This window comes from Mrakia frigida (assembly GCF_051309035.1).
Source record: "Mrakia frigida strain ATCC 22029 unplaced genomic scaffold BDY24scaffold_26, whole genome shotgun sequence".
NCBI lineage: Eukaryota > Fungi > Basidiomycota > Tremellomycetes > Cystofilobasidiales > Mrakiaceae > Mrakia > Mrakia frigida.
In genome coordinates, this window is record NW_027481255.1 from 317324 (window position 1) to 332320 (window position 14997).

Here is a 14997-nt window from a genome sequence, read left to right on the forward strand (position 1 = left end):
AAGGAAGGGAGAGCGCACAAGAAACAGGAAACGAAACGAGACGCGACTCGCCTTCCTCTTCTCACCAGAAACCACCCCTTCCACCAGCAGCACCTCCGTTTTAAGCCGTTGTGAGCAACGAATTGAGAGTCTTCGATCTCGGTGATTCGTCAAAATGGGTAGCGCCAAGGGAGTGGAAAATGAGGAAGAGCAGGGAAGAGCCAACGAGACGAGGCGCAGGAGGGCACGAGTATTGAGAGGAGAAGAAAACGAGTTGGAAAGGAACAGATTTTGCGAGATGGTGCATAACTGTATGGGTTGACCAAAACGACGCCGATCTAGGGTTGTTGGGAAGCTGGACCAGAGCGCGTCGTCGAGCTCTTCGATCTTTTCGGTCTTTCCTTCACGAGGCTCTTCCTCAAATACGAAAGCTGCAGTACTGGCATATCACGCTTCGGTTCGAGGAGGCAGTGCGTTGCTTTCTGGAGCACGAACAGAAAAGACGAGGCTGAATCAGTTCTTCGACGCGTCTAGAACTCCCCTCTCTTTTCTGCCCCCCCCCTGCCTTTCCCATACTCTCCTCTCCATCATCAAAGTCTAGTACAAGCGTTCTTCATCCAAATCCATAACAAGCCAAACCTAAAAACCTACAACCTCTCTCCTGCCCTGCCTCGCTCCCTCCCTCGTCTCCCCGTCCCGTGAAAAAGTTGATCAAACCCTAAACTAGATACATACAAATTGAGCATGGATGAATCAAAACTTAGAGCTTTGCCTTTAGTCAATTCTTCGCCTTTCCTTGGTACCCAGCCTCCTTCAAACTCTCCTTGATCGTCTCGATGATCCTGTCGACGTCTCCTCGAGAAGAATCCGTGACGGAGATGCCCATGTGGCCGACTCGCCAGTAGGTGGCTGTAATAGCAAGGAAGGCGAGGGAAGGGAAGAAGCGAAGGGGTGAGTTTGGGGAATGGAGAAAGAAGGAAAGGGAGAAGAGGGGAAGGAGGCTAAGGTAGACGAACCTTTCACGTCCTTGTGCAGTCCTCCGGCCATGACGACTCCCTTGGCTGCGAGTTTAGGAAGCCTGATGAAGATTGAATGAGGAAAGGAAGGGAAGGAGTGAGCGGACGAAAAGGAAACGAGGGGAAGAGAGAGAGAGAGACGCGACGAACAGATCGGTAGCGGCGATGCCTGGAGGGAATTTGATAGCGGACCTGTTTGAACGAAACCACAGCGTCAGAAACGCCCACGCAAAGGAGAGAAGAGAGATACCCGACTCACATTCCATTCGCAGAAGCGTCTCGACTGAGAGGAATGAATCCCAGTCCGAGCTCCTCCATCGCGTCCTTGATCTTCTTGCTCGCAGCCTTGTGGATAGCGAATCGCTCAGAGAGGGAAGGCGAGTTCTTAGTGATGTTGGTGAGGGAGGCGTGGAGGGCGTAGATGAGTTGGACGGGGGCTGTGATGGTGCAAACGAAGCAAAGAACGGAAAGCGACGAGAGTCAGCGACGAATCCAACGACGCGGGGCAAGAAGGGGTTCGAGTTACTGACGAGTAGCGAAGTAAGCAGCAGGAGGGTTCTCGTAGGCCTTCATGACGGGGAGCCATTTCTTCCACGAGACGTAGTAGGCCTGAACGGGAGTCTTTCGAGTCTCGAAGACGGAGATGGCCTTCTGCGAAGCCATGAGGACGGAGAGACCTGGAGGGACTCCGAGTCCTTTTTGGGTGGCTCCGATGACAATCTGAAGGGTGAGAGAAGGAGAGAAAGGCGAAGGTGGGGTGTCAGTTTTGAGGCTAGGAGGGACAGGCGCGCAAAGAGGGAGGAAGACGAGAGCGACGAACATCGATTCCCCAGTCGTCGAACCTGCAGGGAAAGGAACGAAGTCAGCTTCGAGCGATCTATTACAAATCATTAGAAAACGAGAGACAACGGAAGACTCACCTGATCTCCTCAGATGCTACCGAGCACACTCCATCCAGCACGACGATCGTCTCTGGCGAGATCTCCTTGACGAGTTTCCCAATCATCTCAGCGTCGGAGAGAACTCCAGTCGAGGTATCGACGTGGGTGAAGGTGATGACCTAGCAGCGAAACGAGAACGGCAAGCGTCAGTTTGGCTTCGACTTGGACGCGGCGAAGGGATCTTGAAACGGAGGGAAGAAAGAGCGAGCTAAACGAGAGGAGAGAGCTAGTAGACTCACCTTGTACTTCTTCTCCTTCAAAGCTTTGGTGATCTCCTCCTTGGTAGGAGCTCCTCCGATGGGGGAGGGGAGGGTGGTGACCTTTACGACGAGAGAGGGAAGCGAGGCGAGGGAGGGGGAGGGAAGGTGAGCTCGAGGTCTTCCTCCTTTCCTTTTTCCTGGCTCATCAAGAATGGAGGTAGGACACACCTTAGCTCCGTAAGCCTCGAGACAATCCCTGAACGAGTCTCCGAAGTATCCACTGCACCAGGGAAACGAGCACAGAAGGAAAGAACGAGGAGACGGTCGAGTCAGCCCTCTCTCTGCCTCGGACATTGAGCTTCGAGCTCAACCGACGCTTTTCCCGAGCTTCCTCTGCTACTCACCTGTTCAAAACCAAAGCCTCCTCTCCAGTCTCCAGCAAGTTGGCCGCTACCTGATCCCATCCGAGAGTTCCAGATCCGGCGATGAGGAAGGGTTGACCTGAGGTCGTGTAGAGGACCTCCCTGAGCATCTTGAGGGATTCTCCAAAGACAGTAGCGAAAGCGGGCGCGACATGGGACATGGCAGGGTGGGCGTTGGCGAGAAGGACTTCATCCGAGACCTGTATATACGAAGCGCAGCAGGGGAGGGAAGGAGGGAGAGGAGGGAGAGGAGGCGAGGGAGAGAGAGGCGAAGAGGAGGAGAGATGGGAGGAACGGGGAGAAACGCGGAGAGGAAGGGGGTGAGCTTGAGAATGAAAAGAGGAGAGAAGAGACGATGTAAAGAGAGGAAAAGCTTACCTCGATAGGACCTGGGATGACGAGAAGGCTGTGTTTCTCCTGCAGAATTTGACGACGAAAGAAGAAAAGACGGAGCGGAAGAGAGGAAGAGAGCGAGTGAGATCGGGTCAGTTTGGAAACGACGAACTTCCTACGAAAAGGAACAAAGAAAGACTAGCGCTCTCACCTGCTTGAAAGACGACATGTTTCTGGATTGGTGGAGCTGTAGAGAAAGGGAAGATGGTGTGGAAGGGAAGGTGAGAGTTGAGAGGGAGGAGAGGGAGCAGGAGAGTCGAGCTGAAGGGCCAACTCGGATAGAGCGTCCGATTACCGGAAGAATAGACATCGATTTCAAGGTGAAAGTTTCACAGAGATTTGGATAGAGAGGGAGAAGAAGGTCCAAGGGTGAGATCTGTGAGATCAGAGAGTGAAAATTTGGTTTAGGGAGAGGGTGGAAGTTGGTCGGGAAGGAGAGGTCAAGCTCTCAAGAGGGGAAGGTTGACCTCTTCCTCTCTGTCTCGTCCCCCTTAACCACGACCAAGCCTCGGAATCGAATCTTTCATCATCCATCAGTGAGTCTTCTTCTACCGATCGATCTGCTTTTCGATACCGAGATCTGATCCACCTGTCTCGCTTCGCAGTGGGAATCCTCATGTCTCTCCCTTTGCTCGGAGGCCTGTCCTCCATCGCGACCTCTCTCGTTTCAGGAATCGTCTTCTTCATGGGAGGAACAGCAGCGAGTGCTTTGTTCAAGTCGTGTAACTGTAACAGTGAGTCTCTTTAGAAGTATACAAGAGGAAGAATGGACCAGAGGAGAGAAGAGAAGGAGAGGAAGGAGAGAGAGAAGCTCAAGCTGACCGACGTGGACGCTTCCTTCCTTCGCCCTCACCTTTTCCTCCCAGGCTCCATTGCTACAAGAGTCGGATTCGCAGTGAGCTTATACTCCTTTTCCTATCTCCATCCAAAACACCGAGCCTCTGAAGCTTCTCCCAGGACTCACATGCGATCCCTCGTCCCCTCGACTCGAGCTGACCTCTCCTCCTCCTCATCCTCCTCCCTCAGATCCTCTTCTGCGTCAACTCGATGCTCGCCTGGCTGATGAGAACGGATATAGCCATTCGCCAGATTGAGAAACTCAGTTGGGATTGGGTCAAGATGGATTGCACAGGAGGGAAATGCTACGGTCTTCTCGCAGTGAGTCGTCCAACCTCGCTTCTCCTCCTCTCGTTTGATTACATGCTCACGTTCTTCGTTGGTTCTGCGCCCCAGGTCCATCGGTTTTGCTTTGCTCTGGGTCTGCTTCATCTTATCCTTGCGCTGTCGCTCATTGGGGTCACCAATACGAGGACGAAGAGAGCTTCGATTCAGAACGGGTGAGTCCGACTCAGAGAGGTGTCGAGCTCGCCTCGAATGTTGAGCTCGTTCGCTGACCCTTTTCCTGGCTTTCTTCAGATGGTGGGGACCTAAAGTCTTGTGAGCTCATTTCTATCAGCTCGTCTCTCCTTCTCGCCTTGCTGACCCTCTTTGCTCGCCGCCGAAACCACAGACTCTGGATGATCCTCGTCTTCCTCTCCTTCCTCATCCCAAACGAGTTCTTCATGTTCTACGGCTCCTACCTCTGTACGCTCTTCCTATTCTCTCCCCTGTCTCTCTCCACCTGCTGACCGTACTCCCATCACGTTCGTTCAGCCCCGATCGGAGCCTCCCTCTTCATCCTCCTCGGTCTCGTCCTTCTCGTTGACTTCGCCCACAGCTGGTCCGAATCCTGCCTCGACCGCTGGGAATCTTCGCCCAACGGCTCCAACCTCTGGCAGTTCATCCTCGTTGGTTCAACCTTCGGGATGTACATCCTCCACCTCACCTTGACCATCCTCCTCTACGTCTTCTTCGCCGGCTCCCAATGCTCGCTCAACACCTTCTTCATCTCCGCCAACCTCTTCCTCTCCCTCATCGTCACCATCTCGTCCGTTCTCCCAGCGGTACAGGAGGCCAACCCGAGGAGTGGACTAGCCCAGGCGAGCATGGTCAGCGTTTACTGTACCTATTTGGTCAGTTCGGCGGTCGCGAACCACGACGAGAAGGGAGCGACGTGTAATCCGATCACGAATGGGAGTAGTGGAGCTAGGACGGGAACGGTAGTGATGGGTGCGATGTTCACGTTCTTGGCTGTTGCGTATAGCACTACGAGAGTGAGTTTGGACGCGTTCCGTTCCCTGTCTCCTCTTTCTCGTCTCCCGTCCTCGTTCCCTAGAGCTGACCTCGTCTCCGTTTTGCTTTCTTGTCCACCTCTTCTCTCTCACTTACATCGCTCTTTTCAGGCCGCTACCCAAACTCAAGCTCTCTCCGGAAAAGGAACGCGTTCTCGACCTGGAGGGATCCGACTCGCCGAAGGAGAGGATTCAGCTGGAGATCACGGTCTCGTTACGAGTCAACCGACTGGTGGAAGGAAGGATACGATGAGGTATCAGGCTTTGTTGGCTGCCGTCGAAGCTGGGTGAGTCGCCCTCCTGCTCTGGATCACTCTTCGTTCGTTCGTCGCGTCTTGTTTTCTGACCCGACCTTGCTTTTGCTTTCGCTAGATCTCTTCCCGCTTCGGCTCTCGAGGAAGACGACGACGAAGGAGAGGCTAACTCGGACGATGGGAACCCTACGGGAGAGGATCGGGATGACGAGAAGACTGGGACGAAATACAGCGTGAGTCGTTCGCCTCTTCTTTTCTCTTCTCTTCCTCCTCCTCCTTTTCTCCGCTGACTTTGGCATTGGGTTTTGTTCGAGCAGTACACCTGGTTCCACATCATCTTCATCATGGCCTCGATGTACGTCGCAGGTCTTCTGACGGACTGGTACGTTTTTTTTTTCCTTTCGCTCTTCCTTGTCCCTTTTTCCCTTTCCCTCCCTCCCTCCTTCCTCCCCTCTCGCTCTTCTCGAACCCCTCCCTAACCTCGTCTTCCCCTTTCTCCTCCTTTCCTGCTTCTTCGGCAAACAGGCGAGTCGTCTCCACCTCCCCAACCGCATCCAACGCCGACCCTTCCTCCGACGACCCTACCGACGTCTACATCGGACGCTCAGAAGGAGCCATGTGGATGAGGATCGTCTCCTCTTGGTTGGCCGTAGCGCTCTATCTCTGGAGTCTGTACGCGCCGGTAATTCTTCCCGATAGGTTTGGGGAGGTGTAGGGAGCACGAGGGCAGAGGAGTTGAGTCGAGCGCGTCGCTGAGAGTTAGTTTAGTCGAGATCTACGTTATCTGCCTGCGTCACTCATTGACGTTTGGAATCTCAGTCTTGGTAGGATTGAGCAATTTCTCGAGTCGAGGGTTGGGCGGAGAATTCTTGAGAGACGGAAGGAACTGAGGAGCAAAAGTCGCGTCCTCGTCGACTCGTTCAGCCCTCAAGCCTTCCCTCTCTTCTCTCCTCCCCTTCAGGCCCTGTTCATGCCCTATCGGACAATTTCGAGTCATCCCTGTCAGCCCCATGCGTTCGTATCTCGCATCGGAAATTCCGAAGCTCGAAATCTTACCAACCAAGAAGGCGGGGAAACAGGACTCACTCGAGGCGCTCTGATTCTGACTCGTCCTCTCTCCCTCTCCCTTCTCCTTTGTTTGCTCTCCAACCATCACCCACTCATCTTCTGTTTGTTAATGAGATCTCCATCCCTCACACGCTCTTCGCTCCTCTTCAACTCTCGTCGCTCTTCAGCAACGACTGCTTCCTCCTCTTCCATCGAACCGCCTCCTCCCGACTACTTTTCGGTTTCGACAGCTTCGTCGAGCTCAACTCCTCCCTCCAGTATCAGCGCTCTTCCTTCCAGTGACGCTGTGAGTAGGCCTTGTTCTTCCTCCTCCTCCTCTAGCTGCCTCCAACTAGGGCTAACTTTGAGACGATATCTTGCTCCGTAGATCGCCCCTATCTTTCCCCTTAACGAATCCCTCGCCTGTCCTGCCTCTCCGCCTCCTCTCCTCCCTCACTTGATCTCCTCAGCCCTCACCCTCAGCCTCTCAAAGCCAAGCATTCAACTCGTCCTCGCAGAGACCCTAATCTTCCTGTCTCCACCGAGGAGGGATTCGTTCGGTCTGAGCCTTCAAGACTACGGGTTGGACGAGGTGCAAGAAGGAAAGGATGTGAGCTCGACTCGCTTTCGGACGAGTCGGCGAGGATGCATTTCCGAATGAAGCCCTGACTCCTCCCCTTCTTCGCATCTTTTTCGTTCTTTTTTTTCGTTAGGGACAAATCTCCGGCTTCGTCAATGTCGTCTCACCTGAACGTCGTCTCGTCAAAGGACTTCAGGTCGAGCTCGTCGGTCAAGATCGCCTCGCTTTTCCTCCATCCTCGCCAGGTGAGAGCTTGGAGGACACAAAGTTCATGTCGAAGACGCTTCTCATCGACGGAGGTTCTGAAGCTGGGATATGGCTCGAGAAGGGAGTTAGCACGTGAGTCTGAACAGTTCTTCTGTAGGACGAGGACGTGAGACTGACGCCCGTTCACTGTATACAGCTGGGAATTTTGCTTCACCGTGCCTTCAACTTCGCCCGTCTCGGATCGATCTGCTTCGGGGAGAGTTCAGTATCACGTAGCAGCGACCGTTCTGGGATCGGGTAGCTATCTGAGGAGAGATTTGGCGGATCAGAAGCAGGTTTGGGTTGTCTGTGAGTGCGATCTTCGAGTACATGCGACGCGTCGCGATTTCTGACTTGTCTGGCTTATTTTATCCTTACGTCTCCTCAGGCAACCCTCAGACGGAGAGCAGCAGTTCGTCCTCATCGTCTCCGTGCTCGTGTGACTCCGAACTGACCACACTCTCGATTTCATAGCGGCCGTGCTTCAACTCGCCGTTCACAAGGAGACGCACTCTAAATTTTTTGGCCCCTTAGCTCTCGCCTTCAAGCGGATCAGTTCATCATCGCCGCTCCTCTTCGGCTCACGTTCACTCTCGCTGCACCACCACCTAATCTCACTATCTTCTCGATATGCTGCTACCTTGGTAAGTGTCTTCGTCGTCTGAGAAGATCGAACAGTTCTCGTCGTTCAGATGCTCACTTCGACGCGTCGTCTTTCCCTCTTCCTTCTTCAGTCCAAACTGCAAACATCGTACGTCTGTCTCCTCTGATGTTCTGGATATAGAACTGATTCGATCCACTCGTTCGTTCGCCAGACGTCTCGTAAATCTCCCGATCGAACTGCCGAAATCAAGAGCCCGAAACGTTGGATTATTCGAGAGGGAGAACGAGGAGGGTTCACGACCCCTGGCTTTTGTCAGAGAGCTCGAGCGAAGGGAGTCATCTTCGATGGAAGCAAGATGGAAGAGAATGGTATCTGTAGAGACGGAGATCTGTGGAAGTTCTCGACGGTGGCGAGGCTGGTGAGCTCTTTTCCTCTCCTCCGTCGTCCGACCGGCTGGACGCGTTGACTGACTCGCTTCTCTCTTTCGGTATCTAGCCCAACGACGACGTGATTCGAAGTACGACCATGCCTTCTACCGACACGTCGCTACGCTTCAAGTCCCAACTGATCATGGAGGTGGCCTTCAACGAGAGCGAGATCAACTCGAGAGGAGAACGCGTCGAAGGAGTGGTGAACATTGCAACTCTTTTCGACCAAACGGTCTTCGTCGCTTCGTGAGTGATACCTACCCATCGATCTCAAACTTTCAGATCGATCTTATAACATCTCCTCCTCGTTTCGCAGGTGCTGCTGTACGCTCCTCTCTCTGACTCTTCCGAACTACCACGACGCGCCGACGACTCGAACGAGAGAGGGAAAGGACGCTTGGTGAGTCCAGCTTCTTCTTCTCCATCGAGAGAACGTATTCTCACTTTTCTTTGACTATTTTCTCGTATGGTGCAGCGGTGGGTGCCTCTGCGAAGAACTATGGGACAACCTACGACGTCAAGAAATCGAGCTCATGAGGAATGGAGGTCAAGCTCTCAGCGGGGAAGGTCTCACTGAACGACGTCGTGGTGGATCGTGTCGAGTTGAAGACTTCGGAAAGGGGGCATGGGTGACCTACTGTGCTGACGGGCAGGAGCGTAGCATAGGGAATGAGCGAGGAACGAGCTCGACGAGGTCAGACTCTCGAGGCTCTGTCGAATCGTCGGGGAGGAAAGTAGGGGAGGCTTATGATTTATCACGATAGTAGATGCTGCATTAAAAAATTGGCTTAATCAGGTTCCTGGGATCTAGACTGGGAGAGCTCTCGGGGAGCATCAATTGAGGTGTGGTCTCCCTCGCCGACGACGCGTCGACCCTCACTTTCACAGCCTTTATCGAAGGGGGGCTCTCGCTATTCAGACTCTCGAGGCCGTAAAAAGACTTTTCTTGATACATAATAAGCCATAATCTATCCCTCCCCTTCAGCATCCTTCCTCTACTCGACCCAAAAATCCTCGAACTCAACCTTCACTCCCTGTCCCTTGGGCGAACAACCCATGACTCCAATGAACACCTTCTCCCCATCCTTCAAAAAGTTCGTAACCTCTCGCACCATAGTCCACCCGTATTCAGGAAGCTTGACGTAGATTCGAACGAAGGTTCCCGCTCTCGAGATCTTGAAGGACGTGAAGGGGGTTGGGCTGAGGGCAGAAGAGGACGCTGGGTAGGGGAGGAGGTTCCAGTCCGAGTACGGGTTGTTGACGACTGCTGAGAGCCAAGGTTTTTCTTGGGTGAACTGACAGAATGAGAAGCGGGAAGGACAGAGAGAGAAAGAGGAGAAGAGATGAGTTTGGTGCGAGAGGCGGGAAAGAGGAATCGAAGCAGACTCGCCTCGATTCCAGTCTTGATCCATGAGTTGTTGGTCTGGTAGAGGAAGAGAGCTGCTTGATCACTGAGAACGAAAGAAATTGATCATGTCAGCGAAAGGAATTGTGAGGAAAGGGCGAGGGAAACCGCACTCACTACTGACACGTCGACGCGAAACGGAACGAGACGAAACATCCCATCAGATCCTCCAAAGTCAGAATGTCTTCGGAGAAGATGTATCAGCCTATACTGAGCTGTTCAGACTCACCTCATCCTTCCAATCTCCTCTGAGAGACACTCCAACGGACCACTCGGCCTGCTCAAGTACGGTCGAGCTCACTTCCTTCCCCAGGACGGGTCCCGAGTAGCGATGTTCAGTAGGAGTTCTCCACCAGTCACTGGTAGCATTCGTCTGAGACAAACCGGAAGAAAGCGAAGGTCAGAAAAGGTCTTAAAAGAAGAGGCAGAAGGGGCGAAAGGGAGGGGGAGATGGGAGCTGAGTTCGACGAGAGGAAGGTGAGCTCACAACGAAGCTGATCGAGGAGCCGTTCTTCGAGATCACAGGAGCGCTTTTATCGATCTCTGGGTGGTTTGGGAGGAAGGTGAGGTCGTTGAAAGAGATGGGAGCCATTGTGTCTTGAGGAGAGAGATGTAGTTGGGGGAAAGAAAGAGGTCTCGCTCGGTCTCCCTGACCAAGGCGAGTTTCGCCGTTTTGACTCAGCCCTGGTTTTGGTCAGTCACCCTTCAAGAACAAGAACGAGTTTGTCCTGACTTCTCAGCTCGAGGTACGACTGAGAAGATTTTCTCAGTCGACAAAAACGGAGGCAAAAACGTCATTGCCGACTTTCAACCGACCCTCCCTCTTCTTTGAACTCGCTCCTTTTCTCAAGTTGTCGCCAACCACATCTTACCTTCCCATCTCTTCATCTCAACTATGGCTTCCAAGATCCCCACCTCCACCCAGATCGTCGAGTCCGCTGTCATCAACGCTCCTCTCGCTGCTGTAAGTTCTCCCTTCCTTCTCCCTCTCTTGATCTCTGGCGGTAAAGGTCAATCTGACCTTCCTTCCTTCTTCCTCCTTCTCACCTCAACCTCAAGACCTGGCATGCGATCAAGCTCAACTCTTTCGCTGACTTCTGGACCGCTCTCGAGTCCTCCAAGAGTGGTACGTCCGAAATTCACAAGTCTCTTGCGAGGTGCAGGGTGCAAAAGAAACGAAGGGGAAGGAAATCAAAGCTGACCCTCTCTTCCTTCCTTCCATCTCCCATCTTCCTTCTCCCTCGTCCTTCCCTCGTCCCTTCTTTCAGACGAGAACACCTCCGCTGAGACTGAGGTCACCACCTTCAAGTTCAAGGATGGAACCACCCAGACGATCAAGTTGGAGGAGTGGAGCGCTCTCGAGCACAAGATCTCGTACTCCATCATCGCCTCCGAGCCTGCCTTGACCTTCACCTCTGTCGTCTCTACCATCACTGTAAAGCATACCACTTTCTCCGACCTACGTGTGCGCTCAGGAACAAGCCTGACCTCCTCTTCCTTTCGTCCCCTTCTCCTTCAAAGCTCAAGAAGGTCACCTCGGGAGCGTCTGAGAATGCCACTTTCGTTGAATGGAGTGCGAACTTCTCCTCCGATGCTGGTAAGTCCGATTCTCCGATTCTTGCTGTTTAGGGATTGGACTGGCTGTAGCCGTATCAGGGACGAAAAGTGAGACGCTGACCACCTTGTGTTCTTCTGTCTCGTCTCACGCCCTCTTCACCGCGTCGCCCTTCCTCCTCCTCCTCCCTCCCTCCTTCGTTCCCCACGCCCTGATCGCTCTTACAGACGCCGGAGTCATCGAGGATGCTCGATTCAAGAGGAAGGAGGCTCTCGCCGATCTCGCTAAGGCCGTCTCGAAGAAGTAAAGGAGCGTTTGCGTCCAGGAGGAGAGGAGGAAGACGAGAAAGTTTCGTTTGGTCTGTAAGGGAAGTCGAGGACGAGGGGTATCGGTACGCTTCAATCTATGCTATTTAACGTCACAAAATCTGCTCGGGAGGCTCTGGAGTGGAAAGGTACTGGTCGAGCTCGAGAGAACTGGAAATCCTTTGCGTCGCGTCTTTCAACTCGACGGCGCTCTCTTATGTCTGCCTCCCAGCAGACCTCGAGTGGCGGCTTCGGTCGACCAGTATGGGTTTAAGCCGCCTCGGAAAATATGCTACCTCCCAGATCTGCTGTTGCTTAGCTCGCACCCACACCCTCGCTCTCTTTCCTGCTCGTCCGTCAACGTTCAACCTCGCCTTCGTTTCAAATCTCTGCCTTTCGATGTTGCTTCTTTCCTTCTGCAAATCGGAAGTGATTCCATCACGAAGCATTACTATAGAGACGAGAAGACAGTAGCCATCAAGAAACGTTGAATCGAACGACAAGGCGAAAGCTGTAATTGTTACATACTCCTCTCCTCGACGATGAGCTGACTTCGGTCTGAGTGTCCACGTCGCTCTGAGAGAAAAACAGAGCAAGGAAAGAAGACCTCGTCACCTGAGCTAGCAACGAGTGAGAAGAAAGAGAGAGAAGAAACGATAGAAGAAGTTTTCTCCGTTGGGCAGAGTCGTGGTGAAGAGAAAAGAAGAGGAAAAAGGGAAGGAAATTGGTTGAGCTCGGTTCCTTCCCGACTTCCATCTCCCTCCCTTCCCTCCCTCCTTCACCTTCGCCCTATCCTTTCCTTCGCTCCCATCCGACCATACCAAGCTGGAGTGGATGCTTCGCTCCTCACTCCCCATCAAGAGGTCTTTCCTTCGCCTCTCAGGGACGACAGCGTCAAGGCCATCTTCGCGGAGGAATGCGAGCTCAGCCCTCGACCGACACGATCTCCTCTATCCTCCTGATTCCACCGGTTTATCTTCCTCGAGCTCACCTTCAAGCCATGTTAGTGATCTCGAGCTCGTTGGGCGATTGTATCTGCACGAAAAAAGGGCTGATCTTACGCTCTGTTTCAGCCGAGTCCTCGATCCTCAACCTCCTCCCTGCCCTCCCATCAGCATCCCTACCGAGAACGCTCCCAGGGGCAAGGGCCACCCACCTTCACTCCCGTCCCATCCCATCCTCTCGAAGAGCTCTCTCTACCTGAACCAATCAGCACTAACGTCAAAGTCACCACCTCCGAACTACTCGAACTCCTCCTCGACGTTAAAGCGAATCCCTCGTCGCCTCCTACTCCTTCGGCGGAGATGGCAGAGGTCCTCGACGGAGAACGATGCATCTGGCTCACTTCGGACGAACGGGAGGTCAAGGTGTTGGTCAAGACGCTGATGGAGTCGGCAAAGAGTCTGGAGGAAGGAATCGAGACCGTATCCTGGATCCTTCGAGTCACGGAGAAGGGGAAAGGGTCTCTAGAAATGAAACAGTTCATTTGGATCGCTGTTCATGAACTCACCGACAAGCTCCTCGGTCGTATCAAACCTCTACCTCCTCCGGAACCCGTCATCCAGTTCATCCTCTCGAACCAACTTCGAATCTTCGCCGTCTTCGGTCGCAAGAGGAATCCTCTCGTCGGTCTCCTCGAGATGTACACCAAGGCCTTCCGAACGGATCTTCACAGGATCACAGCAGGACCTTCGACTCCGTCTTCTCGACTCAAGGTGGAATCCCTTCGCGTTCGGTTCGTCGCCGTCGTTGATTCGATCCGCCAGGCGATCGGGAAGGTCGAGAGGGACGTCTTCACTACCAGAAGCTACAACTCGCTCATGGCTGCTTACAACATAGCGGAGGAGTACGAGGAAACGGAGAAGATCTGGAAACTCATCAGCTCGGAGGGAGGATTCGGGATTGATCAGAGAACGGTTTCCGTTGTGAGTCTTCTTTTTGCTCAAAGACGTGTCATCTTCCCGAGAACTGACTCACTCTGAATTGCATCCTCTCTTCAGTACCTCAAAGGCTGTGGCTTCGCGTCAGTAGATGCATCTCGAGAGCTTCTTGCGCTAAACCTCACTGACTCGGACGCGTCCTCTCTTCTCCTCCTCCCTCTCAGTGGCCGTCTCCCTCAAGCTCTCTCAGCCTGGGAAACCCTCAAATCTACCGACTTGGAACTCTCGGACGAAAACTACCTAGCCTACGGAGACTGCCTCAACCGGATGGGAGCCTGGGACGAACTCTTCGACTTCTTCGCCGACCTTCAAGCTCGACACTTCTCCGAATCAGAAACCGTCCTTCCCCTCCAACCTCGAACCATCGCTTCCACCCTCGTCCTCGCTCTCCAAATCGCCAACACTCCTCATCTCCAAACCCTACGCGCTCCAAGTGCGGACGACTACCAACTCCTCGAGAGCAGGATTCAGGAACTGGTGAGGGAGGGGACTTGGGAGGAGGTCGGGAGGCTGTTGAGGACGGGAGAGTATTGGACACCTCCTAGTAGTGTGGAGGCGGAGTTCGATAGGAATTGGGCGGCACGCTGTGAGCTTTCGAGGTCGTCAACGCGGCGAGAGAAGAAGGTGCTGATCGTTTCGTCTCTTCTTCCTCTCTCGATCTCAGTCCAGATGGATTAGCCCATTCGACGAGAAGCCTTCAAGTGCTCTCTACTCAACATGCTTCCCCCTCGCTCTTCTATCTCTACGAGTGAGTCGAACATCGCTCTGCTCTCCCACGTCGTCCCGACCAAGCTGATCCCGGCTTCCTGCTCCGTCGCGTCTGCAGCACTCAACGAGAGCAACGACCGACCTCATCTCGCTCTCCCTACGAGACGCGGTGTATTTTCTACTTCTCTTACTCAATAAACGTGATTCCCTTCCTCTTCTTCGTTGCTCTCCAAGTCGTTGCGCTTTATTTCTGACGCGTCGGCCCTCTCTCTCTCTTCCTCTCCTTCCAGCTCATCGCTCAGACAACTCAGCAGCCTTTTCATGACATCTTCCGGAAACCTTCTACTCGTCGTTGCAAAACCAGGTTCGCTCCCTTCTTCTTTTTGACCTCCACCGCGTCGAAGAGGTTCGAGAATCGACGTCGTCCTTCTTTTCCCTCTCGCTGACAAAATTTCTTCTTTCTCCGTTCACTCCGGTCGCCTTTCCCCTGTTCCTACAGTATTCAACACTCGGGCCTCGGCTTGGGACGAAGAGCGAACAGTCAGGTCGACGAGGGAACTGTCGTTTGTTCTCGTTTCTGCCTTTTCGTCTCGGTCGTCTTCGTTCGTCTTCTAGGTAGTCTACATCTTCTGTCGTAGCTTATGATCCTGACTGAGTTGACTGAGGGCTATGGTAGTGGAAAAATGATCCGATCCTCCCCCTCGAAGAGCACACCCTGTAAAATCCACGACGCGTCGAGGAGCTCTTTCTGTCGATCCTCCACCATTTCTCATATTTTCCCCAACTCTTTCGCTCACCTCTGA

At 53.4% G+C, this 14997-nt stretch overlaps 8 protein-coding genes across 8 annotated transcripts; 6 read left to right on the forward strand and 2 right to left on the reverse strand.

Annotated features, from left to right (window-relative positions):
* Positions 1-549: 549 nt before the first annotated feature.
* Positions 550-3373, reverse strand: AGX1 (alanine--glyoxylate transaminase). The gene is made up of 12 exons (XM_076641467.1): positions 3103-3373; positions 2937-2975; positions 2541-2758; positions 2365-2416; positions 2176-2256; positions 1916-2055; positions 1816-1837; positions 1526-1715; positions 1255-1432; positions 1146-1187; positions 996-1057; positions 550-888 (listed from the first exon to the last, which is right to left on the reverse strand). The coding sequence occupies exons 1-12, from the start codon at positions 3259-3261 to the stop codon at positions 758-760; spliced, it is 1314 nt and encodes a 437-aa protein (XP_076494554.1). The 5' UTR covers positions 3262-3373; the 3' UTR covers positions 550-757.
* A 73-nt stretch (positions 3374-3446) lies between these two features.
* Positions 3447-6220, forward strand: TMS1 (Tms1p). The gene is made up of 12 exons (XM_076641468.1): positions 3447-3487; positions 3557-3685; positions 3818-3846; positions 3978-4109; positions 4185-4288; positions 4368-4388; positions 4462-4535; positions 4605-5104; positions 5234-5409; positions 5495-5609; positions 5694-5758; positions 5902-6220. Coding segments are annotated over exons 1-12 (1536 nt in total). The 5' UTR covers positions 3447-3486; the 3' UTR covers positions 6092-6220.
* BDY24DRAFT_138085 (uncharacterized protein) lies at positions 6209-7028 on the forward strand. Its single transcript, XM_076636055.1, has 2 exons — positions 6209-6738; positions 6812-7028. Exons 1-2 carry the CDS (start codon positions 6347-6349, stop codon positions 6882-6884), a joined length of 465 nt encoding a protein of 154 aa, XP_076494556.1. The 5' UTR covers positions 6209-6346; the 3' UTR covers positions 6885-7028.
* Positions 7017-8093, forward strand: BDY24DRAFT_138144 (uncharacterized protein). Its single transcript, XM_076636056.1, has 6 exons — positions 7017-7033; positions 7087-7342; positions 7407-7558; positions 7638-7661; positions 7724-8000; positions 8065-8093. Exons 2-5 carry the CDS (start codon positions 7275-7277, stop codon positions 7912-7914), a joined length of 435 nt encoding a protein of 144 aa, XP_076494557.1. The 5' UTR covers positions 7017-7033; positions 7087-7274; the 3' UTR covers positions 7915-8000; positions 8065-8093.
* BDY24DRAFT_396641 (uncharacterized protein) lies at positions 7871-9187 on the forward strand. Its single transcript, XM_076641469.1, has 4 exons — positions 7871-8271; positions 8349-8527; positions 8598-8681; positions 8757-9187. The coding sequence occupies exons 1-4, from the start codon at positions 8209-8211 to the stop codon at positions 9043-9045; spliced, it is 615 nt and encodes a 204-aa protein (XP_076494558.1). The 5' UTR covers positions 7871-8208; the 3' UTR covers positions 9046-9187.
* Positions 9188-9205: 18 nt separating this feature from the next.
* On the reverse strand, positions 9206-10317 carry REE1 (Ree1p). Its single transcript, XM_076641470.1, is given in 5 exon segments — positions 9206-9576; positions 9672-9732; positions 9895-9898; positions 9918-10059; positions 10174-10317. 5 exon segments carry the CDS (start codon positions 10276-10278, stop codon positions 9277-9279), a joined length of 612 nt encoding a protein of 203 aa, XP_076494559.1. The 5' UTR covers positions 10279-10317; the 3' UTR covers positions 9206-9276.
* BDY24DRAFT_396647 (uncharacterized protein) lies at positions 10307-11667 on the forward strand. The gene is made up of 5 exons (XM_076641471.1): positions 10307-10650; positions 10746-10812; positions 10955-11121; positions 11208-11283; positions 11469-11667. The coding sequence occupies exons 1-5, from the start codon at positions 10582-10584 to the stop codon at positions 11546-11548; spliced, it is 459 nt and encodes a 152-aa protein (XP_076494560.1). The 5' UTR covers positions 10307-10581; the 3' UTR covers positions 11549-11667.
* A 1183-nt stretch (positions 11668-12850) lies between these two features.
* BDY24DRAFT_371468 (uncharacterized protein) lies at positions 12851-14164 on the forward strand (the record flags this gene model as incomplete). Its single annotated transcript, XM_076638161.1, has 4 exons — positions 12851-13471; positions 13547-13569; positions 13651-14072; positions 14151-14164. 4 exons carry the CDS (start codon positions 12851-12853, stop codon positions 14162-14164), a joined length of 1080 nt encoding a protein of 359 aa, XP_076494561.1.
* Between the last annotated feature and the right edge of the window lie 833 nt (positions 14165-14997).